Raw genomic sequence first — 18,704 nt, forward strand, 5'->3', positions numbered from 1 at the left:
TCCGACAACCGGTCTTGTGCCGTTATCCGCCTCTCCTTCACCTATTCACCTGTCTCAGCACCATCGCACACGACGAGCGACGCCCGCAGCGCCCGCATCCGCTACGCATCAAGCTTCTCTGACCCCGCGGCGCCCCCTCCCCTCCACGCTCCACGTATACGTGAGCCTACCGCCAAGGACCGCAGATAGAGCGAGCGGCAACCCACGAACCCTACACTCGCCATCGATCGAGGGTACGCGAGTTACGACGCCAGTAACAACATTGCTCCGTCCGCCCGGTCTCTTCAACTTCCACCGACGCCTACCGCTGGGCACACTGGCACACCGGTACATCGGCACACCGGCACGCCACGGCACGGTACGGCGCATCGCACCACCTCCGGCCCGATCACGGGCTGATCGAGTGAGCGAGAGACGCGAGGATGCACCCCCCTCGCAACTCAATGTCATCGGGCCCATCGGGGACCCCGTTCCCCGGCCCTCCCCCGCTTGCCGCGGGCTCGGCCAGCTCGGCAGGCTCGATGGAACCGATATCTAGCTACTATCGACAGGCGAGCGAGGGTGCACCCTCCAAGCGGGCAAGGATGGACGTGGATGAGCGGTGAGCTACTAGTTCAAGGTTGAGCTGACATCAGACCGCTGGCTATTACCTGCACGCCGTGTCGGGCGAGGAAGATTAGTGAGTTCTTCCTCTAATCAGCTAGTGGGATGTCAGTGAGCTGATGACAGAATGCGATAGTACGAAGCCTGTGTGCCAGAATGTGAGTTTGCTGCTGGTTGCAAGCTACGATGAGAGGTTAGCGAGCTGACTGCAGTGCTCCAAGTACGTCTCCCCTCCTAAGCAGAGCAGCCGAGCGCGGGTCCCCCGAGATCTGCTGCTCTGCAGTGTCTTTTGCAGAGCACGATCGATCAAGCTGCCATGCTGTTGTGCTAAGCTGACCCCAGTCGGAATCCGCAAGACTGCGTGTACCCCGTCAAGATGAAGCCTGGACTGCGCCCTGGGACGGGGGTAGATATGGCGAAGCGGCTGGGTGAGTTGCTTCTTCTCCTCACGCTGCTTCAAATTTCCCCCTTCGTTTTCAAGCTGCTCTTCGCGTGCAAGTCTAGCTGACCCCCAGAACAGCTCGAGGATCGGGTGGCAGGATACGAGTCCCGACTCCGCGACCAGGAGGGCATGATTGCTTCGCTTACTCGCTGGCAACAGCAGCAGATGGCTGCGCCGCCTCCGCAAGGCGTCCCAACTCCAAGCGGGTCGAGGAGCGGCAGTGGCTCCGCCCCCGTCGGCTTCCCGTCAGAACTTGCGCCGCCGGCGATGCTGAGCCCGTCGCACGACCCAAGCCACGCCCATCCCTCCCCGGGAGGACTGTCGACCACGTCCTTCTCCGATCCGCGGATACTGCCCGCGGACGAGATCGTGACCTCCCTCATCAATCTCTATTACACGCACGTGTGGCCGTGGGCGCCGATCCTTCCCCGGCAAGCCTACAGCGCGCCATGGGGGATCGTACCGCATGCAATTGTCGTGCTCGCTCTGAGACTGAGCGACGATCCAAGGCTGGACCGCCTCCCGGGCGGGAAACAGGCGCTGAGGCAAGCGGCGAAAGCCCACGTGCTCAGTCACGCGGTGGAGAGCACGAGCATCGCAAGCATGCAGGCGCTCTCTCTCCTCGCGCTGGACCTCATAGGCAGCGAACAGGGACCAAGCTCGTGGGGCACGCTCGCGCTGTTGACTAGGAGTGCGGCGCATCTCGGCCTCATGACCGAGGACGACCCGGAGCCGCGGCGGCGTCTCTCTGGCCCGCAGGCTCCATCTTCTCTCGCCCCCTTCGACCCGCGCAGTTCATTGAGCAGCTCAATGAAGCGGCGCGGGGTACAGAAACGCACGGCCATCGTGCCCCCGCCCGCGACGTGGGAGGAGGACGAGGCGCGCCGCCGCCTGTTCTGGCTCGTCCTCGTGCTGGACCGCTATGCCTCGGCGAGTACTGGGTGGGACTTCGCATTAAGAGACAGCGACATCAAGCGCCGCCTGCCCTCGAGCGACACGCTGTGGTTCACCCCTCCTCCGCCAGGCTCGCCATGGCCGCGCGCGCCCCTGTTCGCGCCAGTCCTGCACCGCGATCCCTACCCGCCCTCCGTGCTCGCGAACCTCTCGCCAATGGTATTCCTCATCGAGGCAGTGGACCTCCTAGGCAGGAGCCACACGCTGCACTCGTCTGGCGGCTCGGCAGAGGAGGCGCGCGACGCAGCCCTGGCGCTCACAGCAGCCTGTCGGCGGTGGGCGGCAGAGCTGCCCCGGCTCGAGGGCTCGCTGGGCCTCACAGTGCTCGCGCTGCACCACGCAACCCTCCTGAAGGTCAACGCGTACCACGCCTTTCCGGCGAGTGGCGGCAGTGTCGCGCCGTTCCGTGACCGGTGTGCGGAGTCGACGTCTGCCGTGGCAGAACTGTGCAGACAGCAAGCCGGGCTGGGCTGGAGAGGAGCCTCGCCGCTGTTCATCTGGGGCGCGTGGGTCGCCGCGCGCGTCGTGTTCATCACCCGCTTCGTGGCGCACTCGGCGGACTCGGGCGGGGTGAGCGGGGTGAGCGGCAACCTCGCCTCGGACCCGGAATTCAGCATCCTGTTGGCAAGCCTGAGGGACGCGAGCCGGCACTGGTCCCTTGCGAGCCAGTATGTGCGACTCCTGGACGCAGCGGCGCGGAGGTGGTCCTCGGGCCAAGTGTCTACTCCGTCTACGAGGAGCCATCCCGCCCCCGGCACAGGAGCGGAGGAGAGCGACGACGAGGGCCTCCCCGATGCCATTAGAGTGCTGCTGGACCTGAGGCGGACGGCTTACAATGCCGTCGGGGCTGGGGAGGAGACGCCCCCGGAGGAAGAAGGGGTGCGGAGGCCGAGTATGGGCGAGGGCGAGCGGGAGGGGGGATTGGGAGCGCAGGGAGGAGCCGGGCAGGGCGTGGGAGTCGGAGTCGGGGCCGGGGTGGAGGGGATGGACACACAGGGCATGGATCTGAGGTGAGTCACTCCCACACCACACTATACAGTTCTGCTGGTCGATCGAGCGCGGGCCCGGGCTTTGAATTCTGGATGCTTTGGCTTGAATGCTGTCTTTGGATGCGGGGATCTGGACTCGGCAGCATTCGGCAGCGCAGCTCGGACCGTGTCTGCGAACGATCGACAGAATCGCCATTCTTACGGGCCCCTACGGGCTCGTACGGGCTCGTACGGGCTCGTACGGGCTCGGTCCGCGGTTCCGCCGGTCCGAACCACCGTCTTTGCCAGATCGAGCTTCCCAGCTTTGAAGATCGAGACCCATTCAGTCGCTACACAATTGCGTGCCGACAGCGTGCCGATCCAATTGCGCGACAGATCTCCCCTCCCCTCCCCTCTCCCCAATTGTGGAAACAGCTCCGCTGCTCTGAAGACCAAGCTGACATTCACAGCAACCTCCCTGCGTGGGCTGTGCAGCCCCTGCTCGGCGACTTGCACCACTGGTTCGACCTTCCGCCAAACCTCTTCTCGGAGCAGAACTGAGCGTTTCTCAACAGCATAGCCAACACATGTACAAATACATCAATTTCGTCATCACACGCGTCGTCACGCTTCGTTGTAGCGACTAGGTATTCAACTGATAGTTCTTTTACAATCTTCTTGAGGTCTTGAGGCGGGGGCGTTATACAAGAACGCTGGTGTACTCTCCAATGCTATATTTGATCCCTCCCCCTCGTCTTCACTGTCGTCCTCGTGTAGTGTCGTCATGTCGCCAAAGCACAGCCCGATCATCCTCACGCCCACCTAATGCCCCAGCGTCTCCTTCACCTTTGTCCAGAACTGGCCCATCTTGACTTCTCCCATCGCACTGACGGCTTGGCCGGCACTAGCGCCATGCGCGCCACAGGCGAGGTATCGCCTCACGTCTGCCGCGGTCACGCGCCCGCGCATGCGCGCCAGGAGACGCGCGACATCGGCGTCCTTGCCCGCCACGTGCTGAGCGTCCAGCAGTGCGAGGAGCGCCAGGCGCGCCACACCCTGCGTGCGCCAGTGCACTTTCTCGAGTCGGGCCGCGTCGAGGTCGAGCCACTCCGTCGCGGCGGGACTGGGGCTGATGCGGCCGCTGGAGGACGAGCCGCTCTCGCGGCGGCCGTCCGATTCGCGGCTCGCGCGCCGAGAGGGAGCAGAGAGACTGCTCGCCGCACTGCCCCGGCGTTCCCGCTGTTCCGGATCCGTCGGCGTCAAGGGCGCAAGGTGCGAGTTGGACGTGCGCTCCCTCACTTCCGCGAATTGCGGCTCACCGCTTAGGCGATCCCCGGGCCGTTGCTCGCGGGGCGTCACCGCCTCGAGCGCCTTGTTCGCGTACACCTCGGCCGAGATCAGGTAGCTGCCCCGACGCTCCGTGCCCAGCGCCTGGAGGAGGGAGCGGGGTACGGCCGCCTTGAACAGGTTCACGGCTGCCAGCTGCAGCAGCACCTCGGCCCTCTCCCGTGCATGGCCGTCGGGAAGACAAGCGAGAGATTGCTGGTATCGCGCCTCAGCTGACTCGAGGTGCTCGATCGCGCGGCGGGCGAGCTCGAGCGTGCGCGCGGGAGGAATTGGCGTGCGCTCCAGGCCACTGCTCGCACGACGCGGCACAGAGCCCGCTGGTAGCGTTCCACTGAACTGGCGCACGACGCGGGGGCGCGTCTCGCTCGCGCGGCGGGGATGGGCGGGGTTGAGCGGCGAGAGAGGCGATGGGACGGGCGGCAGGGGACAGACGGGCGGCGGGAGGGAAAGCTGGAGAGGCGGCGGGCGGCGGGCGCGAGTCGGAGAGTGCTTGGGAGCGAGCGTCGGGAAGGCCGATGGGCTGGTCGGCTTGGTGCCCCCTCCCGCGGCCCAGGACGGCGATACGACATCATCCTCCTCGATGATGACCTCCTCGGCGATCGGCGGCGATTCGAGCGAGCCGATGCTAGTGGTAGACGACTGACGGCTGCGGTCGAGCACGGGCAGCGAGCCGTCCGATCCACGACCCGGAGGTCCGACGCTCCCAGCTCGGCTGCGGGAGTAGACATATCCCTCCGGTGTGGGCTGCGCCTGCGCCGAGCATGGCGCAGATGTCGTCGTGGCGACTGACGGAAGGGGGTCGCCCCAATGCCCACGCATGAGGCACGCGACAAGCCAGAGCGTGTCGCCAAGCAGCCTGGCGCACTCGTACGCCTGCATCGCGGCCACCTGGCTCGAGGTCGCGCGCTCCTTCGTCTCGTCCGCGAGTAGCGTCAAATCCCTAAGTGCACCGGCAAAGTCCGACTCATGGAACGGTACTCCGAGCACTGCGAGGTGTCGCAGCCTGTCGACCGTCAGGCGCCCAGACGCAAGCTGCACTCGCGTTATGAGTGCAGTCGTGTCCGGGCTCGGCGGCAGCATCGTCGTCGCCAGCCCGACCATGTTTGTCGCCTGGTCCAACGCCTTCTCGGCTAACTCGGCGAGATCCTCGACGCCACCACTGTCGGGCGAGAGCACCGCGGCGGCGCCAGCTGTCTCGGCCAGGTGCAGGAACATCGCCGCCAGGGCTGGCGTCTGCGGACCAAACTCCGCCCTCGCTAGTTGGGCGGCGCGATCCATCCTCTCGGCGGCTACCTCCTCCATGCACTCGAGCGCCTCGAGCGCCAGCCGGCTCGCGGGTCCGTCGCTGTCGCTGCCGTCGGATAGATGCAGTCGAGACAGTTCGCCCGACACCGTCGCCAATGTCTCGCGAACCGTCATGCTGCCCGGGGCGCAGCGGGAGAGGTGTAACAGATCCGCACGAGACTCCTGAAGCTGGGCCGTAGTCAAATTGTGCGCCGTTGGTGGGTCCTCTAGCCGCGCCAGGAGTAGCAGCATCGTCGCACGTCGTAGCCTCGCCCAAGCCGAATGCGGGCGCATCGCTAGCGCCTGGCCAAACAAATTAGAGGCAATGCGCAAGTGTCGCGCGGCGAGTACTCCCTGGTTCCCAGCTTCGTGCGCCTGGGCTTCATAGGCCGTCCCACCTGATTAGGTCAGCCACAGTTACGCCTCAGAATTAAAACTTACTCTCCATGCAAGAATCAAACGTGACAGTGTCGCTGCGGTCTCTCGTCGGGGTCGATGGGCGTGAACTGCGAGTGCGCTGCCGCGGTGTGAGACTGGCTGTGCGCTGCGCCGACGCCCGACTGCGAAGATCGGATCCGCTGCGTGCCTTGGAGAGCGCTCGGGGTGGAGTTGGAAGATGCGTCTGCTGCTCAGCCGCTGATGGTCGCTTGTATCCGCCGGACGACGATGCACGAGTGTTGAGCTGGAGCGACGGGGCCGACTTCATCGCGGCCGAGTTCTCGAACATGGCGGACGTCGGGGAGGCTGCATTGCTGTTGGGTAAGGACGGGGGAAGGGGGAGCGCCAGGACGAGGTCGGTGAACGAAGGCTCGGGGTCCTCTATCCGCTTCTGCAGGGGGTGCAGGTCCGGCCGCCGTTGGCGCGGCGGCTGTTGCGGCCTCGAACTCGACACCTTTAACGAGTAATTGTGCGGGAACAGCGACGACATGAAGGGCACCGACGGCATGGTGGGGATCGGCGAAGAAAGTTAGACGGTGTGACCGTCCGCGCGATCGTTTGTGTCGTCGCAAGAGTTTGTCGAGTTGGAAGAGTTTGTCGAGTTGGAAGAAAGTCGTAGGTGGGGGTAAGGGCAAGAACAACGAGGACTTGACCGATCGAGCGAGGACACAAAAGGCCTCGCGAGTTCCAGTCGCCGACTGTCGAAGGTATCACAACAATGGGCCGAATACGCTAATCGGTGCGGCGTGTGCAGCGGGCGATCTGGACGACGTTGATACGTTGTGAAGGACAAGGTTCCACGGCCATGCAGCCGGTGATGGTTAGACCAGGACGTCTGCAGGAATTGTCCCTGCGAATGCCGAGATCAAGGTCGGAAGGTCCGAGAGGAGAGAAGTGTGGTAGGACAGACAGCCGATAGCGCTGTGAGCCGCCGGCGTCTGGCTGACTGAGGACAAGGGAGGAGGCGCAGGGCTGAGGCTTTGTGAGGACGATACGGCTGCGTTAGGATCGATTAGAATGTTTGTCGCACTCGAGTGGACAGCATGGAGCATGCGGCCTTGTTGGCGGTAGCCCGTCGCCTGGTGTTGTGTGGGCGGGCGGAATGAGATTGCATCCCAAGAAAATTCAAGGACGTTATCCAGGCCGGCCTGTAGAGGCTATGAAGGCTGTATAGGCTGTTAGCGCCACCAGTTGAAGGGTGACTTGCACAGTCGTCATCGAAGGGTCTGTAGGCAACATCCGAGCAGGCGCACGCGATTGCTGCGGGCACGAGAGCAGCGAGTCGAGAGCACGGTCGAGAATAAGTGGCTTTTGGTGTGGCGTCAATGGCGTGGAAGCATGAGGTGAGCAGTGAGTGCCAGAGCAGCGAGAGCGCGAGAGACGCCATGGAGAGAGCGGCGATGGAACGCAGCGAGTGATCCTGAGTGAGTAAACCCTGACCTTGGACTTTTGGTGCCATTCAGTCCCAATTAGAGCAATTACGCTTTGGCACTAATCGCACCCCTCGTACCTGTATATCCCTATCTCAATCATCCATTAGCAATTCGCTCAACGCACCCAAGATCAACACAACTGCCCTCGGAACCAAACACTCACCGTACACAACACCCTCGAACTGATAGCAGATAGGCACGGGCCGTCCGATAACCCCAGGCGGGCAACGTGTCAGCTCGCCTTTCATCCGCTGCCCCGCACGCCTGTCCACGCGATCAGTTGCCACCGCGCCGTCCATGTCGCGTTGCGTTGAGGTCATAGCCCATCCATTCCTCGTTCGTCGTCACCCGATCGCGCCGTTCCCTCGACGTCAAGCACTTCCTTCCCGCGGCCCACCACCATCCACGACGATGGCAACAGCGACAGTCCAGTCTTCGACTAACCTCTTCCGCCAGCTCGCATGGAATGCTAGCGTCCCGATAGAGGTCCGGCTTGCGGATGGTGAAGCTCCCGGGGCCGCAGTCGACAAGTACTACGTGAGTTGACGTCGATATGTTAGGCCAGAACCATGGCATCCGGTTCATGCAAGTCACACCACCTCTTCACAACAAAGCTAAAGCGCCCCTCGGAGTGAGCTAACGACAGGTCCAAGCTCCGCGATACACGTACCTCCCCCTGCTGCTGCCTCAAATCAAGGAGAATCTCGTTTCGCTCGCTCTCGACGATGAGCAGCTCGCCAAGACGAACGAGGCGCAGTGGTGGTTTGAGGAAGACGCGGAGGAGCCGGGGCTCGGTGGTCTTGGCGCATGCCGATGGTGAGTAGTGAAGGAGCAGCGGCACTGCAAGAACCAGGCTTGATCTCGATCTTGGAGCCGCTCTCCTCACAGCGACGGAGTAAGCATGCTGCAACGCACCCCGACCAAATCACAGCTGCTCCCTCTGCCAGGCTTCTAGCTGACCGCAGGCACTGGCCAGTTGACTTGCTCGACTTGAACGCGACGATATCGCGGCCCGTGCGCCGAGACGCGACGGATCCGGATGCGCGCCCACTCAAGCTGATCCTGCACCTCTCCTCCCCGCCAACGGACAAGCTCACGCTGCCGGCGGGAGTCGAGTCATGCAAGGCAGCTTTCACGAGTCAGGTCAAGGAGGCCGACTTTGTGCGATGGGGCAACACGAAGCGCGTAACGGGTATGCGGCGGCAAGATCTGGAGGCAGGATGGGACGGAGTGATGGGCGGCGACTACGACCTGCACTCACGCATGGGCTCGCGACTGGTGCCGATGCCGATTCCACTGGGAAGCTCCTCGACGCCGTCAAACGTCCCCTCCCGCCCGCCATCGACGGAGCCGGGTCAGACGAGCTCAGTGCCGAAGCTGGAATCGGCGTACGCGGCCCGCTCGCTTCCCATCAAGATCTACCTGCCCGACGCTCCAGCGATGCAGCACGTCGTTCCCCCGCTCACGGACGGACGGCCAACGACGCTCCTGTCCTTCCTGAGGCAGCACTACCCGCTCCTCTTCCCGACAAACGGTGAGCCCTATGCCCTCGCGGTCCCATACGTGCTCGGCATCGTCGTCCCGCCCGACGCCGAGGTCGCCTGGCTCGCGAGCTGCATGTGCGGCGCGGACGGCTGGGTGCGGATCGGTCTGGGGCTTGTCGGTGAGTAAGCGGCGAGCGCAGCGAGCAGCCTACTGTGGAGCCCCGAGCACAACAGGCGTGATCAGGTCGCAATCCGCAAGAGCGCTAGCTGCAAACGGTACTGCGTTCTTCTGAACTGCGATTCACGCCACGCGGGCCTTACCAGTCCGGGCACGAGGACCACACGTGCGACCGCCAGCGACCGAGACACCAGCACAAGTGGGGTAGAGCAGGGGTGAGGTAGAGATATAATTAGACCACCGAGGGCCGGCCAGGCCGGACAGGGCAGCGTCGTTGCGGTCGCGGCGTCGCGGCCGTTCTTGTAAGGATCATACATTGTAAGCATAGCATAAGTGTCTGGAATGTCGCGGGCAACGCGAGCGAAGCGAGCAGCGACCGAGCGAGTGAGGCGTTGGGCCGTTGGGCCATGCTGGACCAGCTGGACCACCTGGTGCTCGTAAATTTTGGTCCTGGTCCGAGGACCCGAGAAAGCGAGGGTGGGGAGGACACGAAGGCTGGCACAATGAACGTCAGTTGGTCAAAAGGTACAGCAGGCACTCTGGATTTCTATGCCTGGACTCAGCGACCTGATCTCCGGCGACCTCGCTCGCATCAGTTTTTCGAAATGAGGGTCAAGTCGTCAAACAGAGTTTGGGCAGCGCGGTAGCGTTGGGCGAGACGGAAGTTGGTTACTGTGGTGAATGGGACCTTGCTGCGCGCCGAGAGCCGAGAATGCCTCGCAGACGTCCCTCCGCGCCGTCCAACTGATCAGCGAGAAGAACACGAGAGCGCACGAGCGTATGAGCGCATGAGCGTGAAGGCCATGCAGGGAGCAGAGCTCGCAGAGGGGGAGCAGAGGAGGAGCTGGAGGAGACGAGACGAGAGGCGATCGCAATTGAGTTTTGTCAGACAGAGGTCCCTATTTCGTGGATGATACGCGAGGGGGATGGGCCCTGAGCATTCATCCCCCCTTCCTCTGGCCTCTGTCCCTCTTGGCCCGCCCTCTTCTCGCTCTTCTGCAGTAGTCGGAGCCCCCGTCGTCACGGACATCAGCAAACAACGGCCATGCCGGCCATAACGGACTGGAGTGCAGTTCAAGCTTCAGCAATCGGTGACACGCTGCCGGCATTATCAGGAGTCCTCCCCTCGCGAGACGGTGTACCGTCCAACCGGTGCGCATGCTCGTGCACCAGAAAGAGAGACTAGCACCCTGCTCGGCCCTGCTTTACGTCCTCGTCTCCACTCTCTCTCCACTCGTCTTCACCTCTCGCCTCCCCTGGCAACGAGTACTAAGAGCAGTAGTGGACCTAGTGGACCTGTGGACCTGGGATGATCATGTATTGGGCCAGGTTACGGGACATGATTCAATTCACGTAGATGTTCTGGCTCGTCGCCCAGTACGCAGCGTGCTTAGCATGCATATCAGACATGTCAAACATGTCACCTCTGCAACGTCACATATCGGCTCTACCCACAGACGATGGGTCTCGCGGAGCAGGTTAGCGCGTGTCTGTGACCATTTGCTCATCACACAGCACTCTGGTACTCTGGCCCTCGAGTCAGACGTCAGAGGCCTCAGAGGCACAGCGCGTCTGCACGTCTGCACTTTTGCACAGGTTGCGAGGAGCTCGGCTGTGTCACTGTTAAGCTCGTGTATAAGCTTTGCAGCACGGCGGCCTGGCTAATAAGGTGCAGACAAGGTGCAGGAATGCAGGTAGGCTGTGCTCGCCCGACGCGTACGACATACACGGCGCTGCAGCGCTGCAGCGCGTGCAGCGGTGCGAGTGGAACAACGGTCGCGGGGTCGACACGGACCCACTCTTCGCGCGCTTCACGGCTCACGGCTGGGTGGGTGCCTGGATGCCGTGTTCCCGGATCCACCCCGAAAGTGCCCTCCGTGCCGGACGCGTAGTGCTGCTGCTCTTGGCATCTTCTCCTCTCCTGCCTCCATGCACGCTTGATCGTCGGGGGGCGTCAGATCGCTTCTTGGGTTGAGAACAGCTAGAGCAGCTGACGGTACGTCTGTCCCACCCGATGGACAGTGCGGATCCGGATCTCTGTCCGAAGACGATGTCTACGGTGTGTGTCGCGGCCAGCGTGCCCAGCGTGCCCAGGGGAAGGAGGGGACTGTTCCTGCTTGCCGGGGCACAGGGATGACAGGGGCGGTTGTGTCGTAACCTTGTCCATCAACTGGGTGTTGTGTCCCCTCATCCTGTCTTCCTTCCCGGTCACACTCCCCGACCGCCGCCGTACAGGCCATGCATATGTATTCCTGCATCAACCTTTGTCGTACTCTCTCTCTTCTTTCTTCCTTCTCCTCGTCTCTCTTTCTCTTTGTTCATCCCTTCTCCGACATCCAAGGCTTCGCTCCAGCTAGCGGACGCCGCTTGACGCTCCTTTCCCTCGACGACATCGAAATCGACAACCCGCAGGCTCGGGCTCACCTTCCTTATCTTCCCTTCCCCGTATCAAGATAACAGCTAGTGTGAAAGACTAGCCACGAAAAACACCAAGAACATCCCACTTCACTCACTTGCAGCTCACCATGGTTAGCTTCAAGACCATTGTGGCGGCTGCCGCTGCGCTGCTCCCTGCCGCGCTCGCGGATGCCGACCACTTCATCCTGACCGAGGTCAACTCGCTCGTCCAGGCGCGCATCGACCCGACCATCAACGGGGGCAAGGTCGGCTCTCACGTGCACAACATCATGGGCGCGTCCAACTTTGGCACGAACCTGAAGCACCCTGACAATCTCATCGGCGGCGCCGAGTGCACGACCGTCATGGTCAACGACGACAAGTCCAACTACTGGACGCCGACGCTGTACTACATCCACGACAACGGGACATACGAGGCCATGTTGGCCGGTGCGCGCATCTACTACTTCCTGAAGAGCGAGAAGGTCCAGCCATGGCCCAAGGGCATGCGCATTGTGTCCGGAACGGCCATGAGCCGTGATGAGAACGCGATCCAGTCCCTCGGCGTTGACCTCACCTGCGGCGAGACGTACGGTACCCGCCACCTGCCCAACGGCACGAGCCACGACTACTGCGACTCGATCCACGCGGGCATCTACTTCCCCTCGTGCGGATGGGCGAACCAGTCGCTCGACTCGTGGGACCACTTCTCGCACCTGACGTGGCCGATCCAGCGCGGCGGCGGGCGAGAGTGGATGGACATCAATGGCAAGACGTGCCCCGAAAGCCACCCGATCAAGTACCCGACCATGTTTATCCAGCACTTTTACCGCTTTGACGAGTTCCGCCCCTGGCGCAAGGGACGCAACAATGTCGTCTTCTCCAACGGCGACCTGCTCGGCACCTCGTTCCACGGCGACTTTGTCAATGGCTGGAAGGACGGCGTGCTCGAGGACGTCGTGTCCCAGTGCAAGGTGCCCCACGGCGTCGGCGACCAGACCGACCAGTGCGCCCCGCTCAAGAAGAGCCACAACGTCGAGTCGGCACGCACCTGCGCGTACCAGGGCATGATCCCCGCCGAGGACGTCGGCGTGTACCGCGCCATCGACAAGCTTCCCGGCTGCAACCCGCTCTGGCCCGTCGAGGCCGGCGACGAGAAGCCCAAGTGTGACAACGCCGCTACGCCGGGCTGGGTCAAGCCGAACATTGCCTTCAAGCAGGGCTTCCTGAACCGCCTCCCGCTCTACCTTCCCAACATGGTCCCGGAGAGCATGAGCTTCAACTGGCGCAACTGGGAGGCAGGCTCCTGGGGCTCCCTCTTCGGCAACGCGGACAGTATCCAGAAGCCTGACTCTCAGGCTGCGCAGACGGAGGCGCCCAACGACTCGGTGGCCGGAAGCCAGCTGAACACCGGCCCCGTCTTCGACCAGGACCAGCCCCTCGACGCCCCCGTCATCATGGACCAGGACTACGCCACCTTCCCCGCCGATATCACCGGCACCCCCATCGTGACCTACAAGGGCATGCCCGGCAATGTAGACATCTTAGGCAACCCCATCGACCCGAAGGAGACTGGCGCCGCTGGGCCCCAGCTCGACGCGGGAGACAAGCAGAAGGCCAACGCGCAGCCGACCGCCGCCCCCGGCGTCCAGTTCACGGAGCAGGACAACGAGGCCGCTCAGAACGCCTCGGCCTCGGGATCCGCTGCCTCGTCGCTCACGGCTTCCGCCGCCTCTTCTACGTCGGCCGCCGCATCCAAGCCTACGCAGGACGAGAATGCCTCCTGGCTCGACGTCCCCGAGGGCGACGAGGAGGATGATGAGCCCGCCTCCTCCGCCGCTTCGTCCGCCACCTCGGGCTCCGTTGCTTCCTCCGCCTCCTCGGCTGCCACGTCCGCCTCGTCCGGCTCCGTCGCCTCCTCCGCATCCGCCGCCCCGACCTCGACCTCCGGTCCCAAGTTCGGCAAGCACGGCAAGAAGTGCCGTCCGAAGGGCCACAAGGGCCAGGGCCACAGGGGGAACAAGCGCCGGCTCCATTAATGATCTTATCTTACAGGCATGAACCAAGGCTGCGCCTTGGCTTCGGTCCATCTAGTCTTTCTCGTCTAGTTCATGCAAGCCATGTTGTGACATGTATCGGTACACCCCTATTCATGGTCGGTGGCTGGAGCTTATCGGCGCCGCCTGAGAGGTGGTTCGTGGAGACAAGCAGGGATGAATGCGCAATCTATGTGGTACAGATTAGACTCCTCGGCGTCAGTAGAGTTAATGGGCGAGGCGCCGGGACCGAGCTGGGGCCGAGGGACCGAGATCTGGGTCTGCCTGTTCGTGAACTCGTCCGGACCCGCAAGGCCGGGCGACGTCGTGTGCTCCGACATGATCGGGCGCCACCGCTCGATCACCCAGCACCATCTAGCCAAACGCACCTCAACGGTCACACCCACTGTTGCCCTGCTCCTTGGCTCCACTCTGCTCTGCTTGTGTACCCATCGTGCACTGACCTGCAACACGTTCCGGCTGCATACAACAGTCGACGAGAATCACGAAATCGTCCCGCGCAGACGGGACCTATCCAATTCAAAAGCCCTTGAACAACAACTGGGCGTTGTGGCGGAGTGGTTAACGCGGTTGACTCGAATGGTCTGCCATTGGCAGGGGTTCTGAAATCAACTTCCTTCGGGAGCGCATGTTCGAATCATGTCAACGTCGTATATCTTTTGCACCCCTCCCCCTCCTTCTTTTGCACAGTGCTTTTGATGGACGAACCCTTGGGCGAAACCCGTGGGAAGGATACAGCCGGGGAGAGGGCTGCGGGAAGAGGTTGGGGCGGGTTTGTAGTGCTGGGGATGGGGTGGAGATGTGGAGGGCACAGTGGAGAGGGAAGGGAAGACGGCAGCAGGGCGCGTAAAGCATGTTCGAACTCTGTCAACATCGGGGCCGTCCACTCAACACCTTGTAGACTTCCCCAACCTCATCAAATAAAGGGTGATGCATGGAGGAATCAAGTATCAGTATGGGCACGGGGTGAGGGAGCTGCATGCACAGGAGAGGGATGATCCGTCTGTAAAGCATGTTCGAACTGTGTCAACGTCGCAGTGCCGGCGGAGGGAAGGGCGCAGTCGCTGCCGTAAAGCATGTTCGAATCATGTCAACGTCGCCTTGCCGGTGGAGGGAAGGGCGCAGTGCGCTGCGTGGAGCATGTTCGAAACCCTGTCAACGTCGTCCATGTGGATTGCTCCTCAGTGCTTTGTCCAAGCGACGGCGCCGAAAGCATCTGCAGAGCCGCAGCGGTCGGGGATGGATCAAAGTCCGAATAGGCAGGCTGGGGCGGGAAGAGTGCCGAGCTCGTAAAGCATGTTCGAAACGTGTCGCTGTCGTGTTGTCAGTGGAGGGACACTGAGCTCAGCGTACAGCATGTTCGGATCGTGGCAATGTCGCAAAGGACTGGCGGCAGTTTGCTCGCCCTCGCCGGCGAGCGTTGAGCATGTTCAAATCTTGTCAACGTCGTCTTAACACGTTACCTTCCAGGCTGCATTACTGTACCGAGAAGTGGAAATGGGGCGAGAGACTCGGATGCACGAGGACGAGACCTACGCAGACAAGTGGATGCATCAACTGAAGGAGGTGGCAAAAGGGGCTAGCAGCTCGTAAAGCATGTTCGAAACATGTCATTGTCGTCGCGGAGCTGATGCCGGGGTACTCACAGCGAGCCTGGCAGAGCATGTTCGAATCCTATCAACGTCGAGTTGCATTGCCGGTGGGAAATGTACGCGGCGCGTCGTAAAGCATGTTCGAATCGCGTCAAAGTCGCGGTGGTGGCAGTTTGAAGCGGCTCGGCTGCGCAAAGCATGTTCAAATTCCGTCAACGTCGCTCCCCAGCCCGGTCGGCAAAGCATGTTCTAATCATCTCCTCGCTGCCCGCCTGCAGTAGCCTTGCCTGTGTTCTTAAGAAAAAGAAGGAGATACGCGCCAAGATTGGGATGTGTAGTCCGTTCAGTACCGAGATGAGATCGCAGGCACTGGCGGTGAAGAGCCGGGTCAAGCTTTGTGGAGCATGTTCGACTCAGGTCCATGTCGCTCCCGTACCCCCGGTGGAAGACTGTGCGCGGCGTACACGTTCGAATCGTGTCAACGTCGCACGGTGGTTGCAGTTTGAGCCGCAGGCAAAGCATGTTCGAATCCTGGAAACATCGTCCCGAGCCGACTCTACATGGCATGTTCGAAACATGGCAGCGTCGCATTCTGACAGCTGGGGCAAAGCATGTTCGAATCGCGTCAGAGTCGCGGCGCTGGTGGCAACATGGTCGCGCGAGCCGTAAAGCATGTTCGAATCTTGCCAACGTCGCCTCGGAGTCGGAGGTTCCACACAGCATGTTCGAATCTTGTCAACATCGTAACCATGCTGCTTCACACAGAAAGCATGTTCAGATCATGCCAGTGTGGCAGCAGACTATGCATAAAAGCTCGATACCCCGCTCGGACATTCAACGGATGCATTGCAGTGTATGGAGGAGGCGCTCGGAGCTTACGTCCTGATCGGTGAGACACGCCAGATTCTCGAAAGGTTGGACGATTCAATGTGTGAAAGTGGTGGGGGCATCTAGAGAAAGATGCAGCTGCTCATGAAGGGCGGAGGCGGGCCATTCATCTGGGGTAGGTTGGAGATCTTGGCGGGAGAGTCCATGGTTGGCAGGAGTGAGTCAGTTGCGACGTATAAGACGTGCAGAGATGGGGAGAGGTTGGTGGCTGTAGGGTTTGAAGCGAAGATGCTGGTGGCTTATGTACTCGACGGGACTCGACGGCACTACCAGATGGGGTCATACATCGCAAGAAAGCGAACCGTAGCCTCAGCGATGTTGCTTGCCACCGCCATCGACCATAGTGCCCGGGACTAGGGGTACTTCGGAGTGGCACAAAATGGCATTGTGCTCACATTTCGGGCGGAGCGCTACATTGTTCGCTGTTTTGTCACTCGGAATACCGGATGTCGAATGAAACCCGATCTCTCCGTGAGCCACTCTGAAACGCCAACACAACCCGAGAAACGAAGTGACAGCTGCATAACAATCAGAGACATGTCCGACCCCACCGCCCTCTGACGCACCTTACTGCTCTACCCTCTCCGGTTTCCTCCTTTCATCCCCCCCCCCCAGGCTCTCGTCGCTTTTGGATTGCATCAATGCACACAATGCGATGCGATTCGGGCTCCGCGGCGCTCAGTCCCGCTGCCAGAGTGGCGGTCAGCGAATCATCTCAGGTGTTGTGGCGGAGTGGTTAACGCGATTGACTAGAACCAGAAGCCTTCGGAAGGAGGCGGTTCAATCAATTTCCTTCGGGAGCACATGTTCGAATCATGTCAACATCGGTTTTTGGCCTCTTGCTGCTCCCCTGGGAGTACTGCAGACTTGGGACGGAGATAAGGGGTGATTCTACAGATGATTCTGAAGACGGGGGTTGTCTAAGGACGTTGAAGGCGAAACGGACGTGTTCACACGAATTAGTTGTGTCCACACGCGGCTAGTACCTGCCATTGGATGTCGCGACAGGATGTTGGCTTGCTCACAGTCTGCGTAAACCTCCAGAAGACGACAACGGAGGTGCTCGACTATCTGATGTAGTTTGACGCGTGCGGCAGACAGAGAGACACTAGGGAGAAAACCCCACCGGTCGATCTCCATTCAGCGACTCCAATTGCACTCATTCGTCCGCTAGCTGCCCCCCGTTGTCGGCGCCCACTGCTCACTTCCCCCCGAAGTCGATTGCCTTCGTGATTGGCGTTGTGGCGGAGTGGTTAACGCGGTTGACTCGAATGGTCTCGATCTCTCAAGAGCTCGAGGGATTCTGATATCAACTTCCTTCGGGAGCGCATGTTCGAATCATGTCAACGTCGTTTTTGCCAATCTACGAGCATCGTGACACTCCAGGGAGGTGTGGTTGAGTCACAATAAGCTTCGCGGTTGTCGGAAGTCGAACAGGTTGAGTGTGGCAAGCGTTCGAGAAATGAAAAGGTCCGAGTGATCTGGCACCTCGTCAACGGATGTATTGGGAGACCCAGGGTTAGCAGAGCAGTCAAGAGCATGCGTGAACAGCGTCATGAGCTCTTCAATTGCCTGGGTTACTCATTTGAGATGGCCTAAGATGGTCGATGGAAAAGACCAATATTGACGATGACCGCCACAGAGATCATCGATCACATCAGCACTCCCCTACATTAACAACACCCACACCTACTGCAAGCTCTTCCCATTCTCCTGCTGCCGCAGGCGGTCACTCTGGGGATCTGTTCACCGCAGAGACGCCGAACAGGATTGGCGTTGTGGCGGAGTGGTTAACGCGGTTGACTAGAATGGTCTCTCTGGCAACGGAGAGGGATTCAGGAATCAACTTCCTTCGGGAGCGCATGTTCGAATCATGTCAACGTCGGTTTTTGGCTCCCTGGAGTGCCTCTACGCTCTCAGATTGCACGAGAGAGTGGCTGGGGAGATGCCGCATTGGCTGAGGGCCGCTGAACGGGTAGAAGCGGGTTCTGATTGAATTAAGCGTCTCACGGTTGATGGTGAGCATTGGCACGCCGCCTAGCATTAATATCAAGCTTAACAACCTCGAGTTTCGCGTACGCACTGCTTGGAGGCGGTGTGGAGTCTTTGACGCAATGCCATCACATGAATCGCGGACTTGCTGCGCCCGCCACAAACTTGATCACATCATCCTTGCTGAAGTTTTCCACCCACAGTCCCCCAGTTCTACCTCTCCATCCTCACCTGCATCACCCTCCAGTGGCTATCGAGCCTTCTGCACGGTCCATCGCCACGGCGGAAGCCCTGCTGCTCGCTTGCGACGACATTGGGCAGCTGACGTGATCGGCGTTGTGGCGGAGTGGTTAACGCGGTTGACTCGAACGGTTTCTCTTCACGAGAAAGGTTCTGGAAATCAACTTCCTTCGGGAGCGCATGTTCGAATCATGTCAACGTCGTCTTTTTGGCCTTCCAAGGTCCCAGGAGGGTCTGAGACGTGATCACAGACAGCGTAAGAGGGATCTCAGTAGAGATGACTTGACTAGGGGTCCTTCGACGACAGTTTGCCCTATTTCATTGTTTTCAACTCCATTTTTGGTTCCCTTGGCCGCAGTACGGCTGTCCATGACTCGTACCACGACTTCTGGACCGCCGACGCTGCC

General features: G+C 61.1%; 4 protein-coding genes and 5 non-coding genes across 9 annotated transcripts; 8 read left to right on the forward strand and 1 right to left on the reverse strand.

Moving 5' to 3' along the window:
- Positions 1 to 443: 443 nt before the first annotated feature.
- A1Q1_02053 (uncharacterized protein) lies at positions 444 to 3,528 on the forward strand (the record flags this gene model as incomplete). The annotated part of the gene is made up of 4 exons (XM_014328583.1): positions 444 to 601; positions 740 to 761; positions 1,124 to 3,009; positions 3,147 to 3,528. 4 exons carry the CDS (start codon positions 444 to 446, stop codon positions 3,526 to 3,528), a joined length of 2,448 nt encoding a protein of 815 aa, XP_014184058.1.
- Positions 3,529 to 3,789: 261 nt separating this feature from the next.
- On the reverse strand, positions 3,790 to 6,544 carry A1Q1_02054 (uncharacterized protein; the record flags this gene model as incomplete). The annotated part of the gene is made up of 2 exons (XM_014328584.1): positions 3,790 to 5,996; positions 6,040 to 6,544. The coding sequence occupies 2 exons, from the start codon at positions 6,542 to 6,544 to the stop codon at positions 3,790 to 3,792; spliced, it is 2,712 nt and encodes a 903-aa protein (XP_014184059.1).
- A 1,336-nt stretch (positions 6,545 to 7,880) lies between these two features.
- Positions 7,881 to 9,778, forward strand: A1Q1_02055 (uncharacterized protein; the record flags this gene model as incomplete). The annotated part of the gene is made up of 5 exons (XM_014328585.1): positions 7,881 to 8,006; positions 8,116 to 8,285; positions 8,323 to 8,364; positions 8,417 to 9,136; positions 9,460 to 9,778. The coding sequence occupies 5 exons, from the start codon at positions 7,881 to 7,883 to the stop codon at positions 9,776 to 9,778; spliced, it is 1,377 nt and encodes a 458-aa protein (XP_014184060.1).
- A 1,878-nt stretch (positions 9,779 to 11,656) lies between these two features.
- A1Q1_02056 (uncharacterized protein) lies at positions 11,657 to 13,567 on the forward strand (the record flags this gene model as incomplete). Its single annotated transcript, XM_014328586.1, has 1 exon — positions 11,657 to 13,567. One exon carries the CDS (start codon positions 11,657 to 11,659, stop codon positions 13,565 to 13,567), a length of 1,911 nt encoding a protein of 636 aa, XP_014184061.1.
- A 561-nt stretch (positions 13,568 to 14,128) lies between these two features.
- Positions 14,129 to 14,236, forward strand: A1Q1_t087. The gene has a single exon. It is a non-coding gene; the product is annotated as a tRNA-Ser (tRNA).
- A 2,547-nt stretch (positions 14,237 to 16,783) lies between these two features.
- A1Q1_t088 lies at positions 16,784 to 16,892 on the forward strand. The gene has a single exon. It is a non-coding gene; the product is annotated as a tRNA-Ser (tRNA).
- A 408-nt stretch (positions 16,893 to 17,300) lies between these two features.
- On the forward strand, positions 17,301 to 17,417 carry A1Q1_t089. Its single transcript has one exon. It is a non-coding gene; the product is annotated as a tRNA-Ser (tRNA).
- A 420-nt stretch (positions 17,418 to 17,837) lies between these two features.
- A1Q1_t090 lies at positions 17,838 to 17,950 on the forward strand. The gene has a single exon. It is a non-coding gene; the product is annotated as a tRNA-Ser (tRNA).
- A 439-nt stretch (positions 17,951 to 18,389) lies between these two features.
- Positions 18,390 to 18,500, forward strand: A1Q1_t091. The gene has a single exon. It is a non-coding gene; the product is annotated as a tRNA-Ser (tRNA).
- Positions 18,501 to 18,704: the final 204 nt, after the last annotated feature.

This window comes from Trichosporon asahii (genome assembly GCF_000293215.1).
Source record: "Trichosporon asahii var. asahii CBS 2479 unplaced genomic scaffold scaffold00003, whole genome shotgun sequence".
Classification (NCBI taxonomy): Eukaryota; Fungi; Basidiomycota; class Tremellomycetes; order Trichosporonales; family Trichosporonaceae; genus Trichosporon; species Trichosporon asahii.